Here is a 25,764-nt window from a genome sequence, read left to right as displayed (position 1 = left end):
TTCAGCCCTTGCCTGGTTCCAGTTGCACACCAAGATGACTCTTAAAATTCACTCATGTCAAACTATGACACTTCTTTAGTTACTCTGTGCTGTCAGAGCAGCACAAAAGGACTAGAAAGTTGGTCAGAATCCAACCCACTGACTCTAAGACCAATCTGGAGACATTCCCTGAATCCAGGAAGGTTTAAGCCATGGCTTCTGAACCAAAATCTTTAACTATGCAACAGACTAATGTCTGTCTGTGCTTGGACCACGACAAGTTTTCTGCTGAAAACTTGTTTTGGCAGAACAGGAGTGGAAATGTCTGCAAAGAAGGTGACTTTGGATCCCAAAGGATGCATATGCTCAAGACTTCCTGGAGAACCCAAAAAATGCCATAAAAAGACATTAAAAACACAGACCTTAACATAAACACACCAGTGCTATTAGATCATGCAAGCAGGTACAGTACCTTTGAACCAGCCTGATCAGCTCTGGCATAAAATGCATCCTCCCATATAGTTGAACCAGGAAAAGGCTGTCTGAAGCAAGAACTGTCATCCTGTTTGCACAGCACTTATTCATATAAATAATGTTAAATAAAACCAAGCAAGCAAAGGCACCAAGCAGTATCAGTTTTCCCCCTGATTATGTGCTTGCAGAGGCCAATTCATATCAGATGAGGCTCAGTAAGTAAATGGCAATAAGGTAACAAACCAGCCAGCTTGATTCTTGTCTCAGTAAGCGTAGACTAACTAATCCCACTGAAACACACATCTGTTCTGCATACAACAGCTCACACAACTTCATTAATGTGCATTTAACACCTATATTGTATGTTGTAAAGGTGAATTCTTCTGAAAAGGAATTAGCACTAGAAGGATAGTAACAAGAATAATTCTTTAAAGTAAGGTAACATTTAGACAATACTAAACAATACTTTTCAGCTACTTTTATAGCTACTACAAAATACTAAATTCTTAGAAATGGTATGAGTGTTAAGTTGGAGGTACATATTGCACCTGCAGAGGAAAATAAGCCATCCTTTCTGAGCAGTCTGAAAATGCAGAGGCTGTCCAGGCCCCCAACCTTTGGCAAGCAAAATATAGTTAATCCAAGCTGAAGGCTAAGCAATGCTTGAAGTTAAGCCTTGCAGACTCACACATCCAAAACCCCCTCACTCATCACTTCAGGGCGCAGGCATTTATAGCAACCTCCCATCCAAGCATTAGTTTTCACATGCTGTCAGTTTTCTTGTAAGTACTGACACAACCAGCAAACAGGAGAGCCCTGATCAGATCTCACAGGCAGTGGTCACAGATTTCTGGAGGAGTGCAGTGAGCTGTCATTCCACATGACACTAAAGTGCAGTTTCCAGTATCTAACATCAACAGGCAATAACTGGCCACTCAAGGTGTATTTCTTCATAACTTGTGTGGTATCAGACCCAATGAGAACTGTCAAGCACCAACATTACCATAGCGCATGTATTTAGTATGCTGGTCTCTACTGGTCTTTTTCTGTATCCACCTCCATCAGACTGGGAACAGTGATGTTTTTAAGGCTGCTATATTCAAACAACAGAACAAAACAGGGTGTAAGTCTCCCTTCCCTTCTCCACCTAAGCAGCTCTCCTCCCTTCACCCAGCAAGCTACTGGACCAGAGATATTTTGCATGAACAGTAGGAATCCATTTTACCCTGAAAGAGTAGAGGAAGGTAAGGAAGATCTCAGTCCTCCCTTATGCAGCAGTTATCTAAAGGCACATGCAGTGGTGTAATACTTGGGCACCTGTAGCACAAAAGCTCCAGATAGCATTGTCACTATTTACATGCAGTCCATTGGCATACATCACTCTGCAGCTCTTTATCATTTCCAACAAGAATCCATGAAAACAATTGTCTTATTAACATTAAGCACAGCTAGAAGCAAGGGACAATCTCCAGCTCCACCAACTGCTGTAGCACAGCCCAACCTCGTACAGCCAGTGTTTCAAAGAGCAGCAGCTACACCTTGTGGAAAGATTTAGCATCGCAGGCTTATCCCTAATAGAATCGTAGAATCGTTTCTGTTGGAAGGGACCTTAAAGGTCTAGCTCCAATTCCCTACCATGGGCAGGGACACCTTCCACTAGACCAGGTTGCTCCAAGCCCCTTCCAGCCTGGCCTTGAACACTGCCAGGAATGGGGCAGCCACAGCTTCTGAGCAGCCAACCTTACTATTACTTTTCTGTCCTGTGAGAACTCTTCCAACATCAAGTCAGACACCCCAAGGAACAGTATGGCAGTTCTTGACAGTGAGTGGCTCCAAACAAGAAGTTCCCTTTGAGCTTTACTCTGTGGCAGGATAAATGATAAAGTAACAAGTATTTCCTCAACCTCTTTGACACAAGAAAGGACTAGGCATCACAGGAGTCCTGGGATGGAGACAAATTCAAAATGTAGCACAGCAGTTAATGCAAGTTCAGCTTTGTGTTAACCGAGCCAGGGATTAATCTATCTGAAATACTCTGCCCTTTACTACTGTTCTTTTTGTATGAGATGCACAAAGTGAACCTGCACAGCACAGTGATCAACCGCAAAACTGCACTAGCATCCAGTCAACACCCTTTCCGTGAGACCAGTTTGGTTCATCGCACCAGCAATTACCCACCGGGGAGGAAAGAGGTCTAACCCTTGTGGCTGTGCTGAGCTCTATCCAGTTGTAGGCTTAACAACCACCTGAAACCTCAACACTCTTTGAGCACTTTAATTGAAATTAGTTTCTATAATTAAAGGCACATGGATAAGAGTTCACTAATTACACCAAGTACAAGGTTTCCCATATGTATGTGTAAGTCAATATACAAAGGAACATTCAGAACCACAGTCTGGAACAATCCCTGCTATCTGAAATTGAGACAGGGCATACACTTTTTTGTACAACTCTGTTCTGTGAATGATTTTTTTCTCTACTACCATCTACACTTGCCTAAGCTGTAAGTTAAAGAAACCACAGAGCAGTGCAACTTCAGCAGAAGCCAGGCATGCAATAACACTGCTACTGATGTTGTACTGACTTTCTCAGCTTAGCGCAGAAATCAAAAGAAAAACCCACATACCATGAAGGTGAAGCTTGTTAATTAACCACAGATCTGCTCTGCTCTATAGGGTGTTTCTGCCACTTACACTGATCAGTAGTCCCCTAACCAAGGGGTAGACCCCACTCCTTCAGCTCTACTAGTCATTTTTCCACCAGCCCTAGCAGACTACCCTTGTATGTATGGAAAGAGCTCCAAGCACAGGTAAGAGTGCACCCAGCAGCAACAGCCCTTCTGAGAGGAAAACACAGCTCCTGATCAGGCAAGTGAGGGAATGACTCCCAGTCATATTATAAATAAAAAGCTGCAGCTGGCAATGAGAAAATGCTGTTAATGTCTGTTAGGTAATAACAGCTTATCTGAGATGTCTGCTACTGCCCTAATTAAAGCTGACTTCATTACAACCTATGACCTGCAGCCTACGTCTCTCAAGGCTTTCTATTACAGACAAGTGGCAGGGAGCTTTTGACCAGTGACTGGAAAAGTCAATTAGCTTCAGATAGGCTAATGATATGGAGACAGAGTAGCAAGAAATCTGTTCTGCTATTCAGTATTCTTAGAGTACCATTAGCTCCTCTTAACAAAAAGAAAAATCTGAAGTTCCAATTTTTTTCTGCATCCCTAAATACTTTATAGTATTTGTAACAGGTCAAGTTTTACTACAATCTTGTAACTCTGAAATGTTTTAAGTGAGAGAGCAGGAAGTGCAAAATACAGACATGGCCCATGCTGACCTTCACCAGCAAAGCCAGATCATGAGTACAGAGTCCTCGCGTTCTTACCCAGGGAAGAGAGGGAGGGTGAGATGATTTAAAGTTTTCATATGTTGCTCAAAGGAAAAAATGTTATGCAAGACACCATTATGTACTGGAAGCAGCAACTGAACCTCAGTTTATTGACATTTTCTACAAAAGATACATGAAAGACAAGTGCAAATCAAGACTTTTATTTTCTCCCCACATACATAATTAAAAAGTGAGTGAACACACAAGACAGGAAGCTGAGATACTACACATACATACGTGACAGTTAAGCTATCAATCTTTTTTCATCTTCGAGATCAAGTCATCACAGAGTTTCAGTAGTTCATCATTTTCTTTAATCTGTTGAAGACAGGAAAAATAGTGAGTTTCAGGTATTATAGTGAGTTGCAACTACTCACACTTGCCAAATTATGGAATAGGAAGTCCATTTACATGCTAATGACTCAGGAAAGTGGACTCTAAACAGTCTACTTCGTAGAAGGTCACATGGCGCCATTAAGAGCTTCAGGAAATGAGCCAGAATCTACTACACTGTCTCTATATCTTCCATGGAGTTTCCCCATGATACATGGAGACCAACTGATCTAGGGAAAAGACTTTTCAGACTCAAAGTCTTTGTTAGATACACTGAAATTCAAGATAGTGACAATTTAGATTTTCATCTTCACAAGACAGACAACTCTGTAGGATGATGCTTTCATACTTTTAATGATGTGTGCCAATAGTTTCCAGTTTGTATAATTCCTTACATGGTCAAAAAATTTTAATAAGAGTTCTTAACATAAAATGCCACTGTATTTAAACAGGAACAAAACTGATTCTGTGTTAAATGGCTTGTGCCACGTCTCCAGTTACAGGCCTACTGCTGCCTCAGCTATGCAATCCTTAGCCATAAGCCTGAAGATGAACACTAATACAGGACTTTTCCCTAAGAGGAATGCATCAACATTCTGTACCTTTGATGCTGGCAAAGATACAACCATGATGCAGTAAAACTAATAGCATGCACTTTTATGACTTTTATATGACTTTTAACCCTAAAAAGGAAAAAGCTTTGAAGGTTCTAACAAGGGAAACTGATCTTCCTTTACAAAAAACATTCTAAGACTTGATCTATGCAATATGAAACAATATTAAATACAAGGATTATGAAATACAAGGGTTAATGTCCTGAACAATATTGAAAGAGTTCAGTCAAGGCAAGTCTGTACTAGTGCCAATAGCTTACAAATCATGTTTATGAGCAAGCTGAACAGACAGTTAGTAAGATTCATTCCCAGATTCTGCTCTAGGACATGTTTAAGTTTAGATCACTATCTCCTTCAGTAGGTCAGATAACCTCCCTGCAGTAATGTGGATTGATCACTTCAGCAACCCACCTAGGAGAACAAACCTTTTGTTCCAAAGAAAAAAAATCTAAATATACAGATGAGTCTTGACATAATATAGTTGTGCCTTAAGTTTCAATTTCCCAGCAGCCATCAAACCCAGCATGGTTAGTATGACTATTTCTAGCACTGGTACAAGGTAATTCTTGACCTAGTTAGTTTTACAGCAAATACATTGAAGAAAATCACACGTGGCATTTTGACTAACCTTTTGTTCAAGGTTCCCCTCTAAAGTCTGGTTCTTCATTTGTTCTTTGCGGAGACTGGCTTGTAGTGCTGTAGTCTCTAACTTAGCTTTGTTTCGTACCTGGGCAATTTCCTCATTTGCTCTGAAATGGAAGCAAGATGGTGTTTACATCCCCTTCAGACAGCACAGCAAAATGGTTCATAGAATCCCACTTTGGATTAATCCCCAAACTAAAAATGTTCAAGCCAAGTTTTGGTAATAACAAACAACATTTTGCAGCAACTGTCAAAACCATGTATTTCCCTTCCAGTACTTGGCTTCTTGACATGGTACTCACCGAAGCAGCTTTTCTTCTGCATGTGCCTTTAGCGCCTGATACCTCTGCTCCTCTTTTTTAATTCTAGCCAGATATTCTTCAGCACATTTTTTCAGAGCTTCTTCATTCTGTCCCAAAACCCAAGAACATTACTTAGCTTTTAATGTGCTAGTAGGTGGAAGTCTTTCCACTTCACAAACAGGCTATTTGATTACCTCAATGTTTGTATTTGCTCATCAGAATATTTGTATTTGCTCATCAGAATAACAGGAACATCTGTGAAAACCCCACAGACCTGCATAGAAACTAAAACTCCCCCTTTCAACTGTCTTAACTTTGCAAACTAAGATTTATTTACCCCATTTCCCCCCCAATACGCTATTTATTTAGTAGCAAACTTTAGAGTGGAAATGTCACTGAAACTAAGGTCACTAACCAGTTTTGTGTATTTTGGGGTTTTTTTTCTGGGGGGAGTGGGGAGATCAGGTTTAAAGAAAGAAATCAGCTTTGTCTTAGCTTGCAATTGTCCCAAGAATAGGTAGAAATCCAACTACTTCAGAGAATCCATAGAAAGATTCAAGCTTTGGACACTGATGTAAATTAATCCATTCACAGCAAGAAAGTTACCTTGGTAGGCACAGACACTATGACACCTTATTGTATTAGCTATGATGATAGCAAGTTGAACTGTTTGAAACAAGTGCTACGATACCCTACTAATTCCAGCTCTTGAATTTAGCAACAATGTTCTCAAGTGACACTTGAAGTCTGTGCTAAGGAAAGGGCTTCTGAATTTAGGGTGAAGAGGTGAAAAGGAGACAAGATGAAGGAAGTGTGACATGTGTTAGCAAAGCAGAAACTTAAGTTGTAACACAGACATCATGCCTGTTCCTCAAACCTAGGCTGCCACAAAACTTGTAACAGGCTAGTTCTAAGCCAGAGTAAATAGGGGACATTAAAGGATAACTGAAGGAAAAACTCTGAAGGCACTTCTTTAAACACTAACTGGATCAGGTTTTATGCATCTCATGCAATAAGAAACCATACTTTAATTCCTACTCTGAAGATGCTGCAGAATGAAGGCCTGACTTTACTAAGTTGGGTTTGGGGGGGGGAGGGGGTTTAAGCTAAAGAACACCCAACAAAACTATTATCATTTTGACTTGTAATAGCAAATTCTCCTCAGCATCCATTCAACATGATATAGGGGAAACAAGCTGTCCTTATGCAGCAGTTGCTATGTGAGAGTGTTTCAAGTCTGTCTAGCAAAGAAAAATTAAAGGTATGGATATAATTTCTTCTTCTGTTTGAAGAAACTTTGGCTTCTAACAGAGATTATCATCATACTTTAGGCCAGCCACTAAAAACAACAAACCAGTAATCATTAAAATCTTTACACAAAAAACAACTTAGCACCTGGTTTTACAGGTAGTGCATATACTAGCTAATAAACGACTGCTCGACGAATTCATCACTTCCTCTCCACCAAGTCTCATTTATCTGGGAAGGATGGGATTTGCATTATGGCATCTTACTTTGCGGTAACCCTCTAGCACTTCTTTCTGTTTTTCAAATCGTTTGAAGAGTTCAGAAAAAGATTTCTCCATGGAGTTCAGATCTGAAATAGCTTGTTCCTTCTCTTCCACTATCCTCTGCATTTCTTTACTTGAGGATTCCTTCTGCTTCTGAGCATCCTCTAAAGAAAGTGGAGGTAACTCATTATAGTTATTGCATTAGCATAAATCTAGTTCCATAGTATAGACAGATAACCCCCACACCTTCAATTCTTCCTCTTCAGCAAAAAAGGGTTCCATAGCCTTTCCTCTGAAAGGACAACACATCTTTGCTTTTAAGGAAGCAGTCGTATTGTCTTTATATGCTACATAGTACTGCACACCAACCCATTAATGACTTATTGTAAGATGTTTGCCCAAAGCATTGTTTCTCCTGCAATGCAGTCAAAATACTACACCTGAGTTTACCACAACAGGAGCTTCAAATGTTGTGATAGAAGGAATCTGAAAACATTTGTTTTCATTCAATATACACAATAGCTAGAGGTCCTGGAGACTGGTATAACAAGCCAAACTAGCACAGCAAACTTTTTCAGGAGGTTTTTGTTAGCACACCTGAGCTATGTTTCCTATAGGCGTAAAGAAGTAAAAAAAGCTGACATAACATTCAGTCTTCTTAAAGAACTAAATTTAAGCAAGGCACAGATTTGGCTATTAGCTATGAACTAGGAGAATGGACCTATACAACAAGTTTCACTGAAGATCTTCCTAGGTTTGATGCCACAAATTATTGACATTACTTAAGTGGGGTCAGGTAACAAACAGCTAAACACAAGGTGCAGACAACTGATCTGCCAGTTTTAATAAACACTCCGCTGGAGAATAAGAAACTTAGATGTGTTCATGCCTGATTCAGGAAGTCATCATTACCTATCAAGTGATATCGTGTCTGTATGAACATAAAGTGTTACTCTAACCACCTTGCCTGCAGCCTGACACTCTGGAAGCATCTGAAATATTAATGTTATCAGAAGTGAAAGAGCAGTAACTTTAGGCTAAGCATGCCCCCACAAGCCATTCAAAGTTTAAATATGGAACTTACCCATGATTTGGGTTATGGTATTTTCAAACTCAGCAACTATTCTTCTAAAAACATGAAAGAAATATTGAATATAAGTTAGAAAAAGCAGCTGGAATAAATGAGTAGATACAAAGGTCAGGACAGATTCATACCCCATTTCCTTGTATTCCATATGAAGCTTATCATACTTCTTTTTCCATTCCTGAACTTCCAACTGTTTCTCTTGAACCTTTGAGGGGAAAAAGTAAGCCTTTACTTCTTGCACAGGAAGAGATACAACATTTCATACTCCAAACAGTCTAAAGGGCAGCTTAGGTATACTTAAAACCTGATACACAGAAAAAGTTCTAACTGCTTAACATAATCAAAATTAAGTGTTTCATTACAAATTTGAGTCAAATAAGATGTAGACTGATGTGTAGATTTTGCATATGTGATTCCACTCAATGTTACCAATATCTCTTCAAAAGGCAAGATCAGAGCCAATTCAGCCAATCTCTCACTCATCACGTATGTAGACCACTGTTCCTTTGTCAGTTATGTTCTCTCGAAGTAATATTTATAAGGTAGAGTAAAATAGCCACACAAATCTGCTAATCTTAACACGGGAAAGCACAAATACCAGACATCTATTCTAGCCAAGATCAAATTGCTGTTAGGACTCATTTATATTCAACGCTCAATCCTCCCCCTACCATATTTCAAATTTAAAGACACCTCTGTCTTTATAAAAGACTAACTACACCTACTCCACATCAGCTGAACTAAACCAGAGATAAAACAGTATTAAGCAGTATAAGCACTCTCTGCTAAATTCTTGTGCAAACTCCATCCATTTAATTTTGTCCTGGGGTTTCTATTAAGAAGTGTAACACTGATAGCTGACTGCAGTGTGGGAGGCCTTCAATGACAACAGGGGCCCAAAATATGCAAAACAACCTGGAATTTCAAACAAACAAAAGGAGGTGAGAGCACATGGTTACGGCTCATTTGCCCTTGAAAGTTGCACAGTATACTGTAGTACACTGATTTTCAATAGCTAAACTCATTTGAAATGGATTGCAACATTTCAGATGACAGGAAGTGGGACAAAGTGGAAAAAAAAAAAAAGAATATATCAACATATAAAAAGAATTAACGATATTTAGGCTAGAAACAAGTGTTACAAAAGCAAAGATGTGTGAAAATGGAAACTGGTTAACCACAAACTCAACAGAAATGGTTCAGTGACACAAAAAAGCATGCTTTCATGTAGTGCTATATTTGCCCAGAGAGAAAAGTTTAGGAGGTTTTTTTCCCCCCTTTCTTCCCCACTCTGAGGCTGTTTCACAAAAAAAAAATAATCTTATAACTTAGCCTGTCTTCCTTTCAGGTTAAAATAGCAAGTATTTCTATTGAAGTGACACACCACTGGAGTCATCCAGTTACACCTGTCTTGCTTGTTTGCATGTTTAAAACAGTTCTTTGAAATAAGAGATTAGAGCACCAATTTTGAGATATTACAACCTCTACCCCCTGTTATTATAGAAATTCTTCATTTTAGATCAATGCACTAGGAGTTGTCCCCTGTCAAAAGTGCACTTGTTTTCCTGTACTAGACAATACAGTGGGTAAAAGTGTCTTCCTAAATGACAGAAAGCAAGAGTTACTCCTGGAGAAGCTAGTATCTTTGTACTCTAAAGAGAATGAATAACTTAAGCAGCAAATGATCACAGGTCATCTTTGTTCGGTGTCCTTAGTGTCACTATGCCTGCAGTATAACTAGTCAGGAATTTTGAATGCTCCATTTTCTTCTTAAGTCAATTTTGAAGTGTCATAACTAGCTTTAAGGAAATTTATGCTTAAGTACTCCTCTTACATTATCATTTTAATGTTACATAACCCAGAAGCCATAATGAATCAAGTACCTCAATTTTTGAAGTGAGTAGATACATAACTCTTCTTGCATCACTAAGATGACGCAGGTTCAAAAGCAATTTCTGTAGTTACAGAATACACTTGAAATACCACTAACTACTTCTCTCTCCTCCACTACATTTTTTTCTCCTCTAGAGCAAGCTCCAGATCTCATTTGTATTTTATTAGCTGGACAGAGAGAGATCACTGCACTGAATTGGCACTAGTTTTATCTTGTTTTAAGGAAATAGTTACATAAGAAGCTTCTCCCTCCCATTGGCAAGAACAAGTATTTACTGCCTAGTTTAATAAAGAGCATTCAGATTACTGATACTAAGCCTAACCATTCCATCTGATAACAGATCCTTTTTAATACTGCCCAGTTCTAAGGCAGAACCTGACTAATAGTAAAGTTTACCATGTTTCCTTACATATTAGCTCTGAAAAATTCTGGAACAGGTTGCCCAAAGAAGTGGTAAATGCTCCATCCCTGGCAGTGTTCAGGGCCAGGTTGGACAGAGCCTTGGGCGACATGGTCTACTGTGAGGCACCTCTGCCCATGGCAGGGGATTGGAACTAGATGATCTTTAGATCTTTTCCAACCCAACCCATTCTATGATTTTATACCTACTGCTCCTATCAAGTGCACACCAAGCTCTTCTGAGAGAGATACATATGTTAAATAAAATAGAATTACCAAGTATAGGGATTTATAACAGATAATCAAAACAAAAAGTACTTTCAGGGCTATGCAAAGTTCTGCTGTGGAAGGGTCACCATACCTCTCTCTTAACCAGTTCAACAGCTGCATCCATGTCTTTTTGGCTGTATTTTAGCACATCTATAATAGCACCCACTGCAGTGCTTGTGGAAGCAGCAAAAGGGAGTGAAGGATTATCATTAGTCAGGGAGTCTGGTATTAAGGGACCTGTGTCCTGTGAGGAGAGGAAAAAAATAAGTTTCTACAAATTCTTATTTTTATGCCATTAATTAGCTGCATGCAAATTAAGTAAAATATGTTGACTTAGCACTGAATAAACACTCAAAATACCTCCAAAACTGTGTTACCATAACTTTCTTACTTTGTAGAAATCTTTTACAACTATGTAGTTATCTTTAAGGTGTAACAAACTGCTATCCAGCAATTATAGCTATCCAAAACAAACGCAGATGACACCACGCTGTTCCCCACCAGTAAAAGACACCATTTCAGGATGAACTGCTGTGTGCTGATCTGTTTATAAAAGGCTTTTCAAACTACAAACCTTAGACTATAAGTATTTTAAATACTAAAGAAAAGTCTAATAAAAAAGGTTCAATTTTGATTTAAGTACCTAACCTGGTTTTTAAGCTGTTTAAATAAGCATTAAGTACTCTGCAATCCTTTGAATATCTGTGTAAAAGACCAGTAACTAGTCTCCATCCCTTTCCCAAAATATCAACATGAAACCCAATACCATTCCAGACACTCACAGAAGTTGTAAATGTTCCCAGAAGATCTATTCTTTTTGGTTTTTCTTCATTTTGAAGACTCACTGCAGGTTTTTCAGCTTCCTCAAGCAATTTACTTGAATCAGCAACAGGACTAAAAATAAGCAAACAAATATAATGGTGTAAGTGCTGCCTTTTTTTGTAAAGCTCTTGTATCAGCAGTAGCGTGGCCAGTAGGACCACGGAAGTGGTTGTCCCCCTGTACTCAGCACTGGTGAGGCTGCATCTCAAATACTGTGGTCAGTTTTGGGCTCCTCACTACAAGACAGGAAGCTGGTGAAGGGTCTGAAACACAAATCTTATGAGGAGCAGCTGAGGGAACTGGGGTTGTTTTAACCTGGAGAAAAGGAGGCTCAGGGGGGACCTTATCACTCTCTACAACTATCTGAAAGGAGGCTGTAGTGAGGTGGGGGTCAGCCTTTTCTCCCAAGTAAAAAGTGACAGGAAAAGAGGAAGTGGCCTCAAGTTGCACCAGGGGAGGTTTAGATTGGATATTAGGAGATGTGTCTTCCACAAAAGGGTTGTCAAGCATTGGAGCAGGCTTCCCAGGGAAGTGGTTGAATCACCATCCCTGGAAGTATTTAAAAGACATGTAGATGAGGCCCTTAGTGATATGGTTTAGAGGTAGACTTGGCAGTGCTGGGTTAATGGTTGGGCTTGATCTTAATGGTCTCTTCCAACCTAAGTGATTCTATGTACTACAGCCTAGACTAAGCCAATACTTACCCGTGCTGAAGAGGATATGCTCCAATATTCTTATTTTTTCCAAGAGCATCAGAAATTTGTTTTCTCGGACTGTCTCTCAATAGAGGGTCAAACTTCAGATACAGAGATTGTTTCCTCAAGGCAGATTCTTTGAACTGAGAGGAAAGAGGCATAAACTGGAAGATATGCTGCTTCATAGCATAACACACACATCCCACACACACACATAAACAATTCTCTAGAGAGAGGGTGAGCCTATTCTTCAGTGGCCAGAGCATTGTTCTCAGGAGAAAAATTACATAAGAGAACTCAGTGCCCACATGCTTAAGTCCTTATGTAACATCAAATGAACTCAATCTGCTCACAGACAGAACCAAAAGGGCAAGTGTTTATGAACTATTCAAAACCAACAGAAAACACTGAAAGGGAAAGACAGTATTGTGAGCTGAATGAGCAGTGTATGTCATGCTCTGTCTTTGCTCTTACAACAATAAGGACAAACACAGCATGACCAAAAAACAATTTCAGTTCAGGGTATTCACTGTATATTCAGAGCCACTTCTACTCTGGATCAAAGCAGGAAAATGAGTAACTAAGATGAACTGATGAAAACATTACATGCCCAAGTTGGAGACAGATTTCCAGGAACTGCCCATACACAAAAGAGCTTTGAAAAACATATTTTCAAATCAATGTTCCCACACAAAGCACTATGTTCTTCCAGTTTTGGCAAACAGAGATGAAACGTCATCCATCTCAGTTTCAGCACTATTAAAGAAAAAGAGCACCTTCGCAAACTGAAAGCAAAAGACCTCTGATTAACTGCATTTCCTTCCATCACCAGCCCCTGCCCAGCCTTGCCAACACAATTCTTTGTAATAGAACCTGTATTTCCATGTGTAAGTTCAAAATAAAGTTATTTCATGGAAATATTTAAGGTTTGACAGTTTCATTTCCTTTCCTCTCCCCTCTGCCAGGGAGGTAAACAAAACATTTCAACATCATACTTACTGATGAAGTCCCAAACTGTTCCAGATAGTCTATTTCTATGTCCATACCTAGAACTGGAAAAGAAGTGATACAGTGAAGATGCAATATTGTCATACTGTTTCTGTCTGTGGGTGCTTCACTGTAAGACAAATAGGTAAGTGTATAAAGCAAATAAATCCCTGCTCTCATCTCATCAGCTCTAGCTTTTCATTTGCTAAAAATGCTGTATTCCTATCTGAATATGAAAAAATAAGTCAGGCAAAGATTTCTAAGATCTTACAGCTTCCATTTGTCTCCAAATACCTGTAAAGAATACATAGAATTTACACACAGTTGAAGAACTTGTTCCATGCTTAAAGTGGAAAGCACTCAGATACTCTATTCTTTTATATGATGCCCCATAAAAGAATAAAATGCTTTAAAATTAGCACACAGCTCAGATGTGAACAATGAAGTTACAGCCATTTCTCAATATACTAATTCCACTCAAGTATTAAGTGACAGATTGCACTGCAGTTAAACCATTTGCTCATCCCTCTACACAGTGCTCCTGCAAGGAATAACCCTTCCAGGTGGTTAAGTCACAGCTATGCAGTAAGCTTTCAACACAGGCATGCAAGTGCAGAAAGACCATCCACACTGCAATATGAAATCAGTATTCAAGTAGTGTGAAGGCCTGCAGTAATCTGCAAGACTCCCAAATACAGGCAGTTAGTCGCATAGCTGTAGCGCCCTCCATTTTAAAAGTCCTTAATACCAGAAGTGATTTTTAGGAAGCATTTTTTCAGCACAGAAAGCTGTCATTGAAACTTTTAAAAGACTCTCTATCAGTCTAAATTTCAATCTTCCAGGAAGCTGAATGCCAACAGCCAGCTTTCTGAATTTGGCTTAATGCAGAGAAAGTCAGAAATACATCTAGGTATGTTTCCCACTAGTCACTGTAGGTTTTATAGTCCTTTCAGAAGGGCAAAATGAAAGACACAAACTACAATCAATGTCAAAACTGAACTAGAGAAATACATACGCAACAGCTACTGTAACACTATTTTTTGTGTCTGTTTTAAAGAAACGCCCTTACCTTCTGATGACGGTCTGAAGGTCTGTTCAGGTTCAGCGTTAGCTGTCAGCTCATCTGCTGTTATTTCAGTTCTCTGGGAACTAGGCTTAATTTCTTCTGCAGACATTGACTTTTTTCCACTGTCAGCAGAAATCAAATTATCTTGAGAGGGCACATTAGCTGGAGACATTTTAGATGGACTCATTTGCTTCTCCTGATGAGAAAACACACAATTCTTTTTACTGTTAAAGTAATGATTAAAGTCACATTAATGATCAAATTGGTTTGTCATAAACTAGCTGGGCAGCCAGCATAATAAAGCAAGAGTTCACAGGCATAGAAACTAAACTACCAACACCGAGTACAGCTTGTATTATACAGGAGTCACTTTTTTAGCCTCCACACCCCTATATTTGTCCTTATGTGTGACTGCTGATCAAAAAAGATACTAAATACCAAGTTACCAATTTGGCTGTCTCTGATGTTACCTTCAGAAGACAAGTCTGCAGAGTTGACATTCATTCAGAGCTGCTGAAGATGCATAAACACACTAATTCTTTGACTTAACCTTGTCAAACCAATGTTTGATACTTTGTCTAAGAACTCCATTTCACGGAACAACTCTTTAAAGAACTGGCTATCTTTCCTATACCTTACCATGGTGCTCTCTCCCGGGAGTTCAGCTTCCGCTTGACGTCCTGGCTTGTCCTCTTGAGTTCTTGGCTTGTCTTTTACCACACTCTGTTTGCTGATTTCCCTAAAGAAAAAAAATAAACAAATCGAAATCCAAGTCAGATGACAGTTCTGAATTCTGTATTCACAAGTACATACTGAAGCACTAAACAAAGTGAGCTTCTTTGAGAGTTTCTTCTGCCACAGTACAGGAAGCTTTACAGAGGGTGGGGATGTAAATTCACTGTCTTGCCTGGTGACAACTTAAATGACAGAAGGCTCTCCCACCATCAGAAGCAGTGTTATCTGTGAAGCAGAAAGTCACAGCAATACCACTTATTCCTGTTCACTTAACACTGTTCTCTTATTTCCATTTGTCAAGCTATTTTTTTATTAAAGATAAGTTTTTTGTTTAATTACAGAATTACAAGCAGCCTGATATTCTGTCCAAAGTAATCCAGTGATTTTTTTTTTCTGGTGTAAAACACAGAGCTCCATTAGAGAAAGACAATACCTTATTTACTGCTTGCAGCACACACTTAACTTTTCACCTTGGTAAACAGTAGCTGATCATGTTACACAGACAGCAAAAGAGCAAACATTTCTGTCAAATGAACATGTTGTGCCAGTCTAGTTCTGGCAAGCACCTGGCTATCTATAGTAATGCTGACATTTTAATTTCTAGGAAAGGCAAACACAACATATTCCATTAACAAATCAAAAGTTGTGTGATGCCAAAAAAATGCAGCTTCAGTGACAGACCTTTTTATTGGAAATAGCATTCAAATACCTAGAACATGCAGGGAAGAAACAGCACCTCAAGAATTCAACCAGGAGACTAAGCAGAGAAGAGAATTGCCTAGTCCCTCCACATGCTGCATGATATACAACACTGCTGCCTACTTACCTCTTTTTTGAAAGGCAGCAGCAGTCACCCGAGTCTCCACATTTTACTCTGGTCTTGGAGGAGTGGGAAGAGCCACTTGAACAAGGCACTAATAGTCTTCCTATATAAGCCCGTTCCTTCCCATTCCTCCAGGTTTAAGGACACCTTTTGCCCAGAGCTAGCCATCTTGAGATGGTTTCCCCAGTGAGATTTTTCCTGTTGCAAGATACTGTGTTAAAGATTACAATGTGCAACAGACTCAGTCAACCTCACAGAGAGGAAGGAGGTAAGAATCGACTAGTTACAGACAACATCTATCTTTCCCTGAGTTCAAGGTGCTTCTACATTCAGCTACACATTTACTTACAGATTTTGGAGTTCTCTTTTCTCAAGAGCTTCACTGGTACTCTGTCTGTTATCCTGCTCCGCTGGAAGAGGCTCCCTTTCTGATAAGGTACTATCCTGCTCCTCTTGCAGGCGAGCTTCCTGAGGGCTAGGTTCAGAACACTCAGGGGAGGTGGAAATTTTAGCACCCCCTCCAAAAGGATTAAAGTTTGGATCATCAAGTTTGTCCCAGTCAACCTTATAAGATGCTTTAGGAACAGGGATTTCATCTTCCACATTATTTTTATTTTGCACTTCAATATTCTCAGTTTTTGTTTTAGTAATAGGAATTTTTCTGGAAGGTGGCTTAATTCCAGGTCTTTTACCTAGCTTCTTAGGAGGTGGCTTTCTAGCAGGGCCATTATCAAAGTCAAATTCCAGTTTTACTGGTCCAGCCTTGATGACATCGGGCTTTTCTGCAGGTTCCCCTTTGGAGATAGCCAGCTCTTCTGCAGAGGCTTTTTCTGCTACTGAAACATTCTGGAGTTTCGATTCCCCACTTTTGGAAGAATTCCTGACATCAGAACTACTGGGACCCAAGTTGCCAGATAACGCTACAGGAGGTGTAGCTGCTTCTGCTAATCCCACTGATTTACCGGTTTGGCTCACATCTGTGGAAGCAGATTTCACATCCTGCGCAGCGTCACTGATTGCTTGCTTAGGCGACAGTCTGGGTTTGTCAGACTCCAGCTCTCCCAGTGGAGATTCTTTTCCAGATACAAGTGTCTTCTCTTCACTTGAGCGCTCTGTACTTGCTGTGGTTGAATCCAAAGGAGCCGTCTCATCCAGCATAGGAGAACCACTACTTTTTTCAGCAGTTTTCTCCGGGCTGCAAGATACTCTCACAGGAGGAGACTTTTGCAGATTTCCAGGAGAATGCTGCAACTGTGCTGAACTTTGAAAGGGATTGATGTCATTTAAGTTATCAAAATCAAGATTGTAGGAACCTCGACTCTTCACTGGCATCTCATCATCTGGGTAAGGAGCTGCACTGACCTTCTCTGGCATTTGTTTGTTTATCACTGTACTGTTTGCTTCAGCTTCAGTCTTTTGTTCACATGTGCTGCATTTAAAAAAATAAAAATAAAAAAGATACCACATATGCTATAGCTATTTTTAGGCATCATTTCAAATCATCTTTAGAAAGATACTTGCACAAGTAGCTTTGCATGCTCAGAGTAATCTGGGGTTATTTGACATAAGGCAGCTGACAGCAAAAGAATGTAACACCAAGAATTCAGTTGCCACCTGGTCAGAAGTTATGAGCTCTGGTACACATGAACTATAGGGAGATCAATACTTGAAGCTAGTCAGTATTCTTATGCTATTTGCTCTACACAGCTGTGTTAGCTTATACCAGTCATCACTGGAGACTGCTCTCCCCACTACAGCATATGGACACTTACATTTCACTAGACAGTGAAATATACATTGCTTAGGAAGAGCGATTAACAGTAAGCAGCTCAAACACAGGCACAACTAGTACATCTTCATGTAGATTCCTCTATGAGTCATGACAGACTCACAAGTCTACAACCAAACTGAGACATTATTCAGCTTCTCCCATTCTAGTCATTATTCCGTCTGGTGATTCTGGCAGATACGTTTCCCCTGAAAACATGCACCAGCATTTCATTTGTGAGGGCCTACATACCAAAACAGAACCTGGACTTCAATCACTCTAAACTCTGTACAACAGCAAAACCGAAGAGCAAAGTATACAAGAAAATACTTCTCCAGTTAAAGATTCTCTAGCAGAAGAAACAGGTTAAAGAAAGGGTGTGTGTACTCACTACAGCTGAGTATTCTACAAGTTATTGCTCCCCCCTTTATTTCCCCAAACTCTACTCAACTTTCAAGGCTTAGCCTCAGACTACAGAGAGTTAAGCCATTACTTCCTGCAACAGGATTTCCTCCCATTGTTTTGTCCCTTCATAAAGTTATTAAAGTTATTATTCTTACATGCCACCCGTATCTGCTGTAGAACAGAACACGATTAAAACCAACTCACTAAAAACACCACTTTGATAAACCTGAAAGCGAAAGCAAAGATAAAGAGTTCAGGAAGTCCTTCTCACCCGGTTTGAGTGCCCCTTCCCTGCAATAGTTCAGCCCCAGGCTCCTTCAACTAATCAAGCCCCTCCCATTCTCCTCCAGTGTTTAACCTAATAAATGCCAGTCAAGAGCAAAACACCTGCTTGAAATTTGAATTACTTAAGTCCGAAGCAACACCCTTCAGCAGCACCCAGTTATACAGCTTATGTGCTACTTATATTTCAGAAGTAGAAAGGATGTGTATACTAAAAGCAATGTCTTGACACGCAATTATGCCTCAACCAAAACCAATTCTGTGCTAGCCCTTTTAACTCACTTTAGCTTTTTATGCATTAAATCTTTATTTATGTGAACAAGAAGTTTGAGGCATAAATGTAATTAAGCAATTGTGGTGGCTAGCTCAGTACTTTTCTGAACTAGAGTATATATGCAAGTTAACAGTTGAAGCAAATCTATACATTTAAAGAACATCTAAGTGTTCCCACCTTTCTCCCTTCTCCCTCTCCCAAAGCCAAGAATGGGGTTAAATTAAAGTATTTGGTAGCTAAAAACCAAACTACCAAAGCTTTGTCTTTTGGTAGTCTGAGACTTCTTGCCACTGGGAATTACAGATGTCAGATGTTCATACAAGTTTAAAAAGGGGCAAAAAAAGTCAGTAACAAAAATATACATTGAAACCTATTAAATAACACTGTATTATTGTACCATTATAACAATATTCCTACTAAAGCAGACTTGCAAAACCCCAAACTGGAACACTATAGACTTTATGCTCTTCTCTAGACAGCTACCATGAGCCACTTTGAGACCCAGGCTGTGATACTATAAAGGTGCACAAACTTGTTCATACTTGGGATTGATGTTATCTTCACTTTGTGTTGCTAGATTTTCTTTAATCTTAATGCTCATTGACTCAAGGTGTCAATTCAGAAGATGTATCTTAAGGAAAAAAATCTAAAGAGATAAAACTGTACTTTACATATAAGAGAAGAGATTTTAAGGCTTAGCTTCAGAACAGTTGTAGTGTCACATGAAAACCTTTCAGTGGGAAACAGCTTTGTATTCTCTGACCAATGTGTTTCTTTCCTCAAACTGTTTATCCATGTCATAAGTCATCTCCACAAAATCAGTTACTGGGGAGTTAGAAATAGATTTCAGTATTCAATATTACAACCAAGATAATTGTCACTACTTTTAAGAAAAATTTCTCTTTGAAAGAGTTTGTGCATCAAAGCCAGCATTAATTTTGGTCCTTTTGTGCAGTTTAAGTCTTGTTATAAAATACAAAATTACATTTTAACTATACAGGTTTATAATGGAGAAAAATTAACTCGAGCATGTCCCACACTGCTAATACTACCAGCAGCGACTACATTACTTACTCAGCATTGACGGATGTAGGTAAAACATCATCCACCAAGTCTTCACAGCAATCATCAAGTGTGAAAGTAGTTTCAAGTTTGTCCATCATAGTAGGACTTAAGATTTTTCGAGTCTGAGGATCTCTTAGAGGAGTCTGAAAGGTTACCTTTAAGAAAGGGGTGGGGGGGGAGAAGGAAGAACATGACTACCACAATACTTTCAAGGTCCAAACAGTATCTGCATTCAGTAGCAGAGATCATAAGAGGAGAAAGAATATAATCAATATAAAAGCAGAAGTTTACCTTCATAGCTTTTGCCACACTTTTTGGTGGCAAGTTCTCTTTCTGGGACAGGCGTAGAATGGAAGGTCTCCCTGTAGGTTCGGGTGGCGCGAAGAAAAAGCCAGAGTCTTCCGCCGTTAGGTCATCCTTGACATTCCCGTCATTTTCCCCGTTTTCTGCATTTTCTGCATTTAAAATCTGCAGACTCATTCTAGAACATCAACACATACAACGTCGCATCGTGAATGCGGGGGTGTGGTCAGCCAGATGCAATTTCAGATAACGAAGAACTTGGAAGCCTGACACAGGCTAGCAAATATTAACAGCTTCAAAAGAAGTTTTGAAAGTACTGAAGCTCTTTATATGGAAAGGTGCCTCTCAGAAGGCTCTGAAAGCATTTACATGCAGCACTGCATAGCCCTCTGCTTTTGTTAGGGATCTGAGTAGTTGTTGACATTACACTTTCCACAGTTAGCTTTATACCCTTTATTAAGCTGCCCATCCTTTAAAGGGAGCTCTGTCATCTGCAGGTTCTTCATTCCCAACCCCTTAGAGCCAGCAGGGACACAGTCATGTCTCTTGTAATGGTGGCATCTAGCTAAGCAAAATTACAGGTTTTGCAAGGGGCAGATGACAATCATTTCTCTATTTTATTCACATGGTCTCATTACTGCATTGTACTTCAGCAAACATCAAACCCAAATTTGGTTGGTTGGAGTGTTTATAATCAGAGTGCTGAAAATTATTTAGCTTTTCCTGCTGTTTTCAGACACATAGTACTTAAGAATCCTTTGCAGCATAGACATTACTGGTATGCAAATCTGAAAAAAAATTGTAATTAAAAAGGTATTTCTCAAATACTGCTCTTACACTGAACATACGCAAGCTTCAGTAGACCATATAGGCTGATTTAATCTTACTAGTATTTCAAGTGTGAAGGACTTGAAACTACAGCCTACCTCACAACTAAGATTAAGGATGAAAATAAACTAGAAAAAGAACACATTTGAAGTACACAAGCCAGGTCAGCACATGACAGGTACTTGAACTCTGTCTACCTTTTACTACCATTGGAGCCTCCGCTGTTGTTAAAGGTTTAACAACCAATACTCAGTGATGCTACTGCTGTTTCTTTAAAACAGAAGGAGACAAAACGCAAACAAGTACCAGAGTACAGAAGGGCATGATCTAGGTATAGCTAAAACCTAGGTATAAGTGCCATCCATGAAGAATGACCCCCAGAAGCTCAGTTAGTTATCTAAACCACTAACAAAGCAATTTATTTCATAAGAACTGATGTGTTATCTTGTACCACCCCTGCAAGATAATCACTATCAAGTGGGAGAGATGTCGGCTTTCTGCAATGGATAACCATTCCAAATGATTTCAAATGCTCAATTTGACCAAACAGGCAATCCTTAGCCTGTTTTTATATCCTCCATCATGCAGTCAAGATTAAATGAGAAAATCAGCTGAGAAAGACTCCAAATGATTGTGTTCATTGTCACAAAGAGGTTACAAGAACACTCCCACTGAAAATTTTAAGTCACATTTTCAATCTCATTGTCCTTATGTATTCAAATTTCTGTATTTAAGCCTCCATACACATTTCCCCAATCTTACATAAATTCTTATGGGAAAGTTTGCTTCCTTCTCTCCACCGAACTCACCTGCTTTGTCTGCAAAGCATTTTTAATCAGCAGTGGAATGCAAACAATGGCTACAGAAGCAATGGCAAGCAAAGCATGCCCATATTAGCTATGTCTTCATTCCTTCTTTATTCTTCATCGTATTCATACTTTAGCCCAAGTTAATTTATGTATAAAGTATTTTTACATGAAGTTTTAGAACTTGAAATGAACTTCATTGCTTTCCTTTATTCCAAGCCAACATTGAGACAGCAGATCAAGTGAATCTTTACAAGCTGTAGGTGTTTATTGGAGTTACTTTACAAATAAAGACTAAGACATGAAGTTGACAACACGTTCCCAAACAAACTTCATAAGCAGGGAAGGTTTGTCATTGAGCTATTTCTGCACCACTGTAAACCAGATTCAGATCATTAAAATATCTCAAAAATTTATATCATATATACACACACTTGCCCAGCATTTTATATATTAAAACTAAAAACCAAACTCCTTTCTACAATTAAATCAAAGTAATTTCACATTTATTTAAAATATTCACAACTGAGATAGGATCTAAATTGTATTTCACACGTTCATTAGCCAGGATTTGTGACAAGCTGAAAGGGAAAGGGAGCCTTTATGAAAGACATCTTTTTGTTTAAAGGGGTCAGTGTTGAAGGTATGCAGGCATTGTAAAAGGCAGCAAGTTTCCCACTATGGCAAATCAAAGCTCACAAAAATAAAACTGCTCCTACTTTTAGAATATTTATCCAGGCACAAGCAGCAGCCTGTCATTCTGTATCCAAGAATGAACACAAATTCAATGGCATCAGATAATTAAACTTCTAGTACCTATCATTTGTAAATTGTGGTCTTCATGGCAACCACCTGTTGCTTAATGAACACTGGGGCACAACATCCTGGTCTCAAATACCCAAATAAGCCACTGAACTTGCAGGGCAAATAATGGAATTTTTTCTACTTAATTACCCTCTGAACTCCTCCCTGAGCTCAGATGCAAAGCACTTACTCATGGACAAACTAACAGTATGTGCTGTGAATATTTCCATACAAACTGATGCAGAGCTGACCACTGTATATATATTTTTAGTGCAAACATCTCAATTCAGAACAAATATCAATCTCAATTCAGACATATAAATTCAGAACAAACTCAGAAATCTGAAGAGGGGCTTTTTACAAGGACAGGTAGTAACAGGACAAGGGGGAATGGCTTTAAACTGACAGAGGTGAGAATTAGACATTAGGAAGAAATTCTTCCCTGTGAGGGTGGTGAGGTACTTGCACAGGGTGCCCAGAGAAGCTGTGACTGCCCCATCCCTGGCAGTGTTCAAGGCCAGGTTGGACACAGGGGCTTGGAGAACCTGCTCTAGTGGAAGGCATCCCTGCCCGTGGCAGGGGGTTGGAACTGGATGAGCTTTAAGGTCCCTTCCAACCCAAACCAGTCTGGGATTCTATGAAATAAACACTCTCCTGGTTAACTGACTCTTTCATAATCACAACCTTCCCCTGACCCAACCCTCAACATACCATTCAAGGAAGGGGAATTCCCATCAGTTTTAGCCAAAGCCAAGCTCTGGAGCCCACAGATGTGGAGCCCCAGCCCAGCCAGCCCCATGAACCCCTGTTGCAGGGGCCAGGGAAGCAGCTCATGGCAGGGGAACAAAAGATGGCCTTGGCCTTCAGCAGCAGCAGGCCATGAAAGGGCTCCTCCACCCCAGGCTGGGGAAGGCTCTGCAGGCTCTTGGGGAAAGCACCGTCCTTTCCCATCATTGCACCCTTAAAGACATGCTTTAAGCTAAAACAAACAAACAGCAACCCTCCCCCAGACCCCAATTCACCAGGGTGCCCCCAGTGCTCCCTTGCCACTCTAGGCCACAGGAGACCCACATCACTGCCCTAGAAACGCAGTGGGGTGCCCTCAAAAACCCCCACCACCCCCCACCGGCTGCCAGAGCCTCCCTCAGGCCCATTAAAACCCCCAGGCTCACAGAAGTACCCATGTATATTTCCCTCCCCGTAGTCAGAGGGCACCCAGAGACCCCATCAGCCCCCTATCACACTCCAAATGCATAAAGATGCTCCCAAGATCCTCCTGAAACCCCCTCACCCCTGACCCATTAACCCCAAGCTCCTAGCTCCACTTCATCCCTAAACTCACAGAAGATCCCCCCTCCCCAAGTCTCTTGGTCCTAAGCGCACAAAAGTGCCCCCAAGACCACTCGACAGAAGCTCCCCCGCCCTGTATCACCTCCAACATCCAGATGGGGTCCCCCCCCGCCCTATGTTACTCCCAAGCTCACAGATGGGGATCCAGAGCCTGTCGCCATCCCCACCCCACCCCCAAGCTCACGGATACGATCCCTGAGCTATCGTTGTCCCCCCCGCCGCACACACACCACGCCAAGCTCACAGAGGGGTCCCTAAGCCTGTCGTTGTCCCTCCCGCCGCCCAAGCCCCCAGAGGGGGGCCCCCAATCCTGTAACGGTCGTGTGCGTCTTCCCCCCCACTCCGGCCTACACCACCCCACTGCCCGCCCTCCAAACTCACCAGAGCAGCTCTCAAGTCCATAGACAATGAAGCTACCCCCCAAAGGACCCCTACCTGCCGGCGGGGCCCGGGAGCGAGCCCGAAGGACGCTCGACCAAGACGATGCGAGGCACCCGGCAAGCAGGAACTCCACTGACTGGAACCACCGCCGGGCAGCGCCCCCCTGCCGCCACCACAGGATTTCAAATTTCAACGGCAGCCCCGGCCAGCGAATGAGGAAGCGGCATTGGGACGAGCCCGCCAATCAGAAGAGCGCCCTGCAGGAGGGCGGGAGCCGCACGAGGGGTGTTGGGTAGCGCAGTGTACAGTCCATCATGGCGGCTGACCTCAGCTCGGGCGCGGCCGGTGGGGGTGTCTCGGTTCAGACCCGCTTCGGACCCACTGCTCGGGGAAGTGCATATGGCTATAGGTCCTTCCCTTTGGGAAGGGCTTGAGGTGTTACTGCCTGAGGTGGCAGGTCAGGCCCCACTGGACTTTATTGTCTCGGGGGGCAGATATTTGTGTCTACAAATCCTGAGGTAAATAATGCCGCCCCATGGCATGAAATCTTATTAAAGGAAATTCTTAACACCCAAACCCTTTTGCAGTGGAATAAGAGGGATGGGACAAAGTGCTGAAGGCGCATTTGGATCCGTGTATGGGTACTCGCCTCGCTGTTGGTGCGTTTTGTGGTCAGGGGAAGGTCAGGCAGGCACTGGCCCATCCTCACTGCTCTGTGCTGCACACCCACTGGTTTCCACGCAAAGCAAAACTGGGCCAAAACTTAAGATGCAGACTTCAATATTACTCTTGTAGGTGCCTGCTATGGAGGAATTGTGCCTGTCCCCTACACAGTCTTCATAAGAGAAGTCAATATCGATATGTGCCCCTGTACTCAGCACTGGTGAGGCTGCACCTTGAATCCTGTGTCAGTTCTGGGCCCCTCACTGCAAGAGAGACATTGAGGTGCTGGAGTGGGGCCAGAGAAGGGCACCGGAGCTGGTGCAGGGCCTGGAGCACAAGTGTGATGAGGAATGGCTGAGAGACCTGGGGGGTTTAGTCTGGAGAAGAGAAGGCCCGAGGGGGACCTTATCGCTCTCTGCAACTGCCTGAAAGGAGGTTGTAGTGAGGTGGGGGTCAATCTCTTCTCCCAAGGAACAAGTGATAGGACAAGAGGAAACAGCCTCAAGTTGCACCAGGGGAGCTTTAGATTGGATTTTAGGAAAAAATTATTCACCGAGAGGATGCTCAGGCATTGGAACAGGCTGCCCAGGGCAGTGGTGGAATCACCGTCCCTGGAAGTGTTCACAAACCGTGTAGATGAGGCCCTCAGTGACATGGTTTAGTGGTGGTCTTGGCAGCTATGGGGGTAATGGTTGGACTTGATCTTTTCCAACCTAGTTGATTCTGTGATTCTATGAATGTAAGTGAACTTGGAGTGTCCCCTGGGAGTCAGTCCTGTGTTTATGAAATATTTTGAAAGAGTTTATGAAATA

General features: G+C 41.1%; 1 protein-coding gene across 3 annotated transcripts; it reads right to left on the bottom strand.

Annotated features, from left to right (window-relative positions):
* Positions 1-3,923: 3,923 nt before the first annotated feature.
* Positions 3,924-24,446, bottom strand: TACC3 (transforming acidic coiled-coil containing protein 3). 3 transcript variants are annotated; one of them, XM_030492693.1, is made up of 16 exons: positions 24,344-24,446; positions 20,109-20,298; positions 19,827-19,972; positions 16,373-17,452; positions 15,105-15,204; positions 14,469-14,661; positions 13,412-13,464; positions 12,422-12,555; positions 11,678-11,789; positions 10,987-11,139; positions 8,461-8,537; positions 8,330-8,373; positions 7,249-7,409; positions 5,735-5,841; positions 5,419-5,539; positions 3,924-4,161 (listed from the first exon to the last, which is right to left on the bottom strand). In XM_030492693.1, the coding sequence occupies exons 2-16, from the start codon at positions 20,295-20,297 to the stop codon at positions 4,096-4,098; spliced, it is 2,736 nt and encodes a 911-aa protein (XP_030348553.1). In that variant the 5' UTR covers position 20,298; positions 24,344-24,446; the 3' UTR covers positions 3,924-4,095. The 3 variants fall into 3 exon arrangements, with proteins under 3 accessions (XP_030348553.1, XP_030348554.1, XP_030348555.1); XM_030492694.1 differs by lacking the exons at positions 19,827-19,972; positions 24,344-24,446 and having other exon boundaries at positions 20,109-20,187; XM_030492695.1 differs by lacking the exons at positions 3,924-4,161; positions 5,419-5,539; positions 5,735-5,841 and adding an exon at positions 7,492-7,537 and having other exon boundaries at positions 7,329-7,409.
* Between the last annotated feature and the right edge of the window lie 1,318 nt (positions 24,447-25,764).

This window comes from Strigops habroptila, chromosome 7 (genome assembly GCF_004027225.2).
Source record: "Strigops habroptila isolate Jane chromosome 7, bStrHab1.2.pri, whole genome shotgun sequence".
NCBI classification, from domain to species: Eukaryota; Metazoa; Chordata; class Aves; order Psittaciformes; family Psittacidae; genus Strigops; species Strigops habroptila.
Note: the sequence above shows the minus strand (reverse complement) of the source record. Positions and strands in the feature narration are given on the sequence as shown.

Bases quoted from the DNA above. Each gene is read 5' to 3' on its own strand.
- TACC3 (XM_030492693.1), bottom strand. From the start codon at position 20,297: ATGAGTCTGCAGATTTTAAATGCAGAAAATGCAGAAAACGGGGAAAAT. The intron at 11,140-11,677 runs GTGAGTGTCTGG...CTCTCCTCACAG, and splicing joins TGGGAACATTTACAACTTCT to GACACAGGTCCCTTAATACC. The intron at 5,842-7,248 runs GTAAGATGCCAT...GTTTTGGGACAG, and splicing joins TGCTAGAGGGTTACCGCAAA to AATGAAGAAGCTCTGAAAAA.